The sequence below is a fragment of the Pygoscelis adeliae genome, unplaced genomic scaffold, assembly GCF_000699105.1.
Source record: "Pygoscelis adeliae isolate BGI_AS28 unplaced genomic scaffold, ASM69910v1 Scaffold114, whole genome shotgun sequence".
In the NCBI taxonomy this organism is placed as follows: domain Eukaryota; kingdom Metazoa; phylum Chordata; class Aves; order Sphenisciformes; family Spheniscidae; genus Pygoscelis; species Pygoscelis adeliae.
The window spans coordinates 2,442,345-2,449,076 of NW_008824587.1; the positions used below are offsets into that span (position 1 = coordinate 2,442,345).

Sequence of the window (6,732 nt, forward strand, 5' to 3'; positions counted from 1 at the left end):
CTGCTAATTAGGCAGGATTTGTGCAAGACTCGGCTTCCAGCTTGGGTGCCTGGGCTCGGGCCTGGTGAACGGGCACGCTGCCCGCAGCATCGTTGCCTGCGTAAGCCGCTTTGCCCGTAGTTCGGCCAGGTTTGCTGGAACTGACCTGGGTGTCTTCCCCTTGGGGCAATGTGGGCACGCAAATTTCGGGGCTGTGGGAACATCCACGGAACCACCACTGCTCCCATCCTCAGCGGGTCACTGCTGCAGGAGCTGACCCTGTGCCCCAGACCCCCAGCTCATCCCGATCAGCCTTGCCAGGGCGATGTTGGGGTCTCCCCGCGGGTCTCGGCCCCCTCTCACCCCTCCGCTCCCCCTCCCCATTTTTCAGAACATGCCAAACGTTCGTGATCACGATGCCTCAGTGTATCTCCGTCTCCAAGGCGATGCCCTTTCCGTGGGTGGATATGAGTCAAACCCCATCTTCTGGGAGGAGGTGAGCGGGGCAGGGAGGTTTTCTGGGGGAATGAGGCAGGTTTCCAGGGAACCCACCTTGGAGGGGTGGGCACAGGCGTGAGTGCCTCAGCCCCCGGCTCCTGCAGGTACCAACCTCCGTGCGGCCGGTGGGGAAAGCACAGGACAGCTTCTTCCCTTTGCGTCTGTCTGTGCGAGGTGCAGAGGCAACAGGAATGAGATGAAAAGGCTGGGCTGGGGGGGGATTTAGAGGCCACCGTGCGCTCCCTGCCCTGCTGCGTCATCCCTTTATCCAGGTGCAGGTGTCTTAATGCAGGCTCTGCCCCAGACCTTTGGCCGGGCTGTTCATGAAAACCCAAAGAAACCAGAGTCTGCAAAGCAGCCTCGATTTTCTACGGTCTCCGAGGCTGCCAGAGCTGAGAAGCTCTTACACTCTCAGCTGTACTCTATTTTGTGTCCCAATTCCTGTTTCCCATTTTCAGGTATCTGAAAAATTTGCTTTTGGCCTTTTTGATCTGGACTGGGATGTTTTCATGCAACACATTGAAGGTGCCATCAACAGAGTACCGGTGCTGGAGAAAACGGGCATTAAATCCACCGTCTGCGGGCCAGGTAATGTGGCAGGGGTGGCACCGTGGTGGCCGCGTTCCTCCAAGGATCTTGCTGGAGGCAAGGGGAAACTTCATAACCTGGGGAGAAGAAAAAGTCTCTGAACGCAGAGAAAGCGCCCGTGGTCTGGCTGCAATGGTCTCATCTTCCGAGGGGTGGCATCCCAGGCTTAGCCTCGGTGGAGAAATACCCGGGGAGCTTATTGCTTTGGTTCAAACCGAGAGGTGGCTAGCGCAGATTTACAGCTGATGTTGTGGCCACTGGGCTGGGGAATTAAGGGGCAGATTTTTTTCAAGCAATGGCCATTATTTACCAAGTGTTATATTATTATTTTTGCTACTTGCTTCTGGGCCGATGACATTAGGTTTACCCCGATTTACATCCCAGGCTGTCTGGTGTGGAGTTAAAGGCCTTAGCATCGCTGCAGTGATGCCAGCCGTCGAACCCGAGCCCTGCACACTTGGTTTGGCCTTGAAATCCACCACATGCTAAAAAAAAAAAAAAATTTAAAAAAATCCTTTTTTGCTGAAGCACTTAAAGGGAAACCCTCGAGGCCCTCGGGGAGGGAGCGGTGCTGCTGTACAAGGGGAAAGTAGGGCACATCTCCTGCCCCACAGCAGATAAAACATGACATGTACAAGGTGGAGGGCTTGGCCCTGGGTATGGCGGGTTTGATTAAACTGCGGCGTAAGCAGAGCTGGTGGCCTCCGGTGGGGAGCTGACTTCTTATAGATAAATGTCTAGTATTTGTAGTACAGTAATGTAATTTCCAAAGGGTCAGCGCTCCTGCTTTTCTACTTTTTGATTTAAAGCAGCAGCTGGTTTGCTTGCGACAGCTGAGTCACGCTGGGCTGAAGCAAATAGCAAACGCTTGTCCTTTCTGCTGTCCGGCAAATATTTCACCACCAGAACAGCTACGGCGCAGTGCTTCAGGCACAAGGGGCGAAAGCAGACTGAATCGGTGTGGTTTAAGCTGTTTCTGCTCCGGCTGCTGATCGAACCCTGCAGCCGGGCGGGCCAAGGTCCAGTGTGAGCGCTCAGCAACCGTCCCAGTGCAAAGTCAGCAGGGCTGGTGTGCACCACTGGTTAAGGGGAGGTGCTTTGGGTGTTGCTCCATTAACTCAGTGAATTTGTAGCCTGGCGTATCGGTAAGGGGATATTGGCATGAAATAATCTTCTGACTCTCCTCTTTTGTCTTCTCCTGAGCACAGAGGTCTTGGGAAACAAGCTGGGCACTGCTGAGCAGGGGAAGGACCCGACTGAACTCTGTCTTCCCTCTCTCCTTTTGCACGGATAGATGAACCACCATAAAATAGGGAGGAGGATTGCACACCTCTGTCAGGGTGTCTTGCTCTGTCCTCCCTACTGGGGATTTGCACAGGGGCTGTGGTTGATAGCCCTACGGGGAGCAGGAGCTGGCAGCATGAGACATCATTAGCACAGGAGCCTTGGGCGACATCAGCAGCAATCCCTCAGCTGAATAAAGTAGCTTAAATTAAGGAAATTTCCCAGCAGAAACCGATGAAGGTGAAAAATAGTCATAAAAATGAAATATGGCCCAGGTGCTGAAGAGGCAATGAATGGATCTGTGCAGCTCACTCGACTGGGGGAGCGGTAGAAAGAAAGAGGCTGCTTCAGCCCCCGCAGTGCCTCGTGCCCCTTCTGGTTGGGGATTTGTTCTGCTTCACAAATTTTCGATCTAAACCTTAACACCGAGGTCCTCCCCCTGCAGTGCTGGCATGCCGTGAGCGCTGCCGAGCTCCCTGAGAGCATGGAGGGCACAGTTAACCCGAGCCCAGGGTCTCAACGGTGCAGGGACAGACTGTGCAACGCGCAGGGCTGCAAAGGAGCTGCCTTGTGCCACCAGTGCCTGCCTCTGCCACCGGCAGTGCAATGTGCATGCGTATGTGCATGTGCATGCATATGTGTATATTTATGCAAGCTTCTGAAGCAAATATATGTATATATATGTATGTATATTTGCTTCAGGAGCCTGCACAAGACCCCTGCGTGATGCTGGGCATCCCAGTACCAGGGAAGCCTTCCCTTTGGCCTTTGCTGCCTGGGCGCTGTTGGAGCGGCTCAGGTGGGGGATGCCCGAGCTGAGATGCTGGGGAGCGCTCGGTGTTGGTCCAACGCTGTCTCTCTGGGAGCAGGAGCAGTACGAGGGCAGCATGGGAAGCTGTAGGAACCCTGCTCCTAAAGTACATGATGTGTCCCCAAAACGCCTGCCCTGGCCTTGCTGGCACATGCCCCTCTCTGTCTTGCAGAGTCATTCACGGCCGACCACAAGCCACTCATGGGGGAAGCCCCAGAAGTCCGAGGCTTCTTCCTTGGCTGTGGCTTCAACAGCGCCGGTAAGAGAGACCCGAAGGGATCGCACCTCGGGCATCCCAATGTGGGCATCATATTCCGGGCAGAGCCCGGCATCCACAGCTGTGCTTGGCCTCCTGGCCTCATCTGGGTCCTCGCCTCTTCCCCCAGGGATGATGCTGGGAGGTGGCTGCGGGAAGGAGCTGGCTCACTGGATCATCCATGGGCGGCCAGAGAAGGACATGTATGGCTACGACATCAGGCAAGTCACCCCGGCTGCCCCAGGTCCCCGCGGGCTGTGGCCTCCTTCGCTGATACCCTTCATCTGCGGGTGGTCCTTGGGGATGGATTTCGAGGCAGGGCTGGATGCTGGCATTGGGAGTGGGTGTCAGGCAGCGTCTGTGCCGCAGCCTGTGTCCCTCTGAGGAGCTGGAATCAATTACACTTGACGGCTTTAATGAATTTACATGTGGGGTTTATCTCATTTGCCTCATCCCGCTTCTATGCAAACAGCTTCCATCAGACGCGAGGAGATTGCAGTGATGGGAAAGGACAGGGTAATTACGTTTGGGTTTTGTTGTTGTTCAATTAGTGCCGTGCCTAATCCTCTAAGTTAATAATCGGGGGTGATGATTTCAACAGGAGAAAGATTAGCTTTCCCCCTCCTCTGCAGCACGTCATGGTCCGGGAGTTTTGACTGTGCAGATGTTGGCTCTGTAATTGCTTTTGACTTGCTCAATTATATTTGATTGGGTTTGGGCTTTCTTATAGGGCTGCTAGCGACAGCAACCACCTTGTCAGGGACAAAGCTTTTAAGATCATGTTGCTTTAGTGACAAAGCTGGTAAACACCTCATTGACTCGGGCTGGCAGGGGAAGGAAACCGGTGCTGGTGCCTGCAGAAGTCAGCGGGAGATGCCTCCAGCAGCCTTCCTCCACCAGCCCTGCAGCCGGGCCAGCGATGGGCCAAGCCCGGGAAGGAGAAATCCCCGGGCAGGGCAGGCACTGGTGCATCGTTAGGCAGGCGGGTTGGCACAACCGCAGCCGTCCTGGGGCTGACCTGCGCCATGGGACCCCGGCCCCGATCAGACAGTGGCCGGGGGCTTTCCAGCCCTTGCATCTGGGTTACCCGAGCATCCCCCGTACCCTGTCTGCCCGTCATCAAGCTGGTGTCAGTCCCGTTTTTTTTCTTTTGGTGACAATTACTAAGCTTCTCTTTAAATAACTCCCCTTTCTGCACGTTTAAATATTTATCCTCTCAAAACACTCGCTTGTAAATATTTCATCTGGCAGCTGTTGCTCCTCTTGCCGCTGTCAAAAATTCAGCTTGTCGGTGAAGGGGCCGGGGCTGACGGGGCAGCTGGGGGTGCCGGTGACATGCCATGTGTCACCTTCTGCCTGTCCCATGCCGGCAGAAGAGGCAGCTGCTCTCACAGCAAGCCCATGGCTGCTTTTGGGGAGCATTGCTTGCATTGCTTGCACCGCTGCAGGGCTCGGCCCCCGTGCCCTGCCTCTCCTCTGCACCCAGGCAGCGGGGAGGGAAGCTGGAAATATTGTTTTAAAAGGCCCTATAGGTGACATTTTGTCTTGCCTTTCGCCTGCTGCCTGCCTCCCTTTCTCCAGACCTCCCGGGGGCTTTGGGCTGGAGGGAAGCCGGTGGTAATTCAGAGAGCCGCGCTTCCCTGCCTGCTGAAGCCGGAGGACGGGAAAGGTGCCACTGGCGCCCAGGGCTGCTCTCCATGAGTTATAGGTCTCTGGTAATAATAACCTGAGCATGTGCTGAGCTGGCACATTCCTTCAAGGAGCTTTTCAGTTTGAAAGATGAAAAAATGTCAAACAAATTTAAAATGCTTGGGGTTTTATTTATCTTTCAGCCCAGGGAGAGTTGGATGAAAAATGTAAGGAATGTCCAAGGCTCTTTCCTTCGTCAGGTCTGCGTTTAAACCCGGGCTGTGCGCGAGGCATGCTCTGAGGCCAGCCCCACGCTGAAGTGAAGCAGAATTCACTTCAGTTCTCCTTTTTCTATTTTTTTTTCCCTCCAGCAGTGCTGTATTCTGTTCCTGGTTGCTCTGGGGTACATGTGCCTGGAGCAGGGCTGGGGAGCTCGGTGGGGGCTGCAGCGAGCGCCCAACTCTGGTGGGCAGCGCTGTGGCATGGCCAGCACCAAGCCCCGCTTGGTTCCTTTGCTCTCCGACCCACGAAAGGCGTGCAGAAATAGCAATTTTACACCACAGCAGCTGCATCCACATCTGGGTCTGGCCAAGAGGGCCATGCCTGGGTGAGGAGGCACCCTGTGAGCCGGTGGGCTCATCCGGGTGGCCTCCATCTCCCTGCCTTCCAGGAGGTTTCACCACTCCCTCACTGACAACAACCGCTGGATCCGGGAGCGGAGCCATGAGTCCTACGCCAAGAACTACTCCGTCGTCTTCCCCCACGACGAGCCACTGGCAGGGCGCAATGTGAGGAAGGACCCCCTGCACGAGGTGAGGACACGCACCCTGACCCGGGCTGCCTTGTGAGGAGCGGTGGGAGACCCTCACAGCACCCTTGCAGCAAAAAAGAGGTGGCAAGGACTGGCCGCAGCTGTATTGCTCCCCAAAGGAGCGTGCCGCATCCTTACTCCCATCCATCCATCCTGGGAAGATCCCTGCTGAATTCCAAAGCTTGCTAGGTGCACACTGCGAGGGTGCTGGGGCCATGGACAGTTTAATGGTAGAGATGCCAAGCATTCCCCTAAGATTTAACTTAGCAGATACGGCTTAAGAGCCCAGTGATGGTCGCTGGGCAAGGGAAAAGTGGAGGGAAGGGCTCAGAGGCTTATTTCATTCACTGCCAGTCTGGCTCGGGGGCAGTTGCAAGGGCTGTGGGATGCCGGATGCCCACGGTGATCTCCTGGCTCCTGCTCGCCATGCCTTGCTTGCAGCTCAGCAGCAGCTTTTCCTCCCCAAAACAGCATCTCGCAATGCAGAGCAAGGCCGGGGCACGGGGAGGGATGCGGGAAGAGTGGGGAGCAGCTGTGCCTTCGTGGAGGTGGTTTTGCTGGCGCCTCCTAAGTCCCCACTGGTTTTGCTCCCTGTAGCTGCCAGCCAGGGCTCCTCCCTGCTCCCGCCTTCGCCAGCTGCTTCCTTGCACAGATCTTCATAAGTGAGCACTTTCAAGATGCAGCACTTGAGAAAAACCCACCAGTTTCCAGCGGTTTGCTGCACCAGCAGCATTGCAGCTGCCGCGACTCAGAGCCCCCCAAAACACCCACCGCTCCCAAGATGCTCGGGGTGACCTGGCGCCGGTGCCTCATCCCATCCCGTCACTGCCAGCCCCAGTCCCAGCCCCGGCAAGGAGCAGCCACATTTCTCAAGCC

At 55.9% G+C, this 6,732-nt stretch overlaps 1 protein-coding gene across 1 annotated transcript in view; it reads left to right on the forward strand.

Annotated features, from left to right (window-relative positions):
* SARDH (sarcosine dehydrogenase) overlaps positions 1 to 6,732 on the forward strand; it is a 29,652-nt gene that overhangs the window by 9,229 nt on the left and 13,691 nt on the right. Inside the window, exons 5-9 of the mRNA XM_009322153.1 lie at positions 371 to 475; positions 936 to 1,065; positions 3,333 to 3,419; positions 3,547 to 3,637; positions 5,716 to 5,857. Coding sequence (XP_009320428.1) covers positions 371 to 475; positions 936 to 1,065; positions 3,333 to 3,419; positions 3,547 to 3,637; positions 5,716 to 5,857 — 555 coding nt within the window. The remainder of the gene's footprint in view (positions 1 to 370; positions 476 to 935; positions 1,066 to 3,332; positions 3,420 to 3,546; positions 3,638 to 5,715; positions 5,858 to 6,732) is intronic.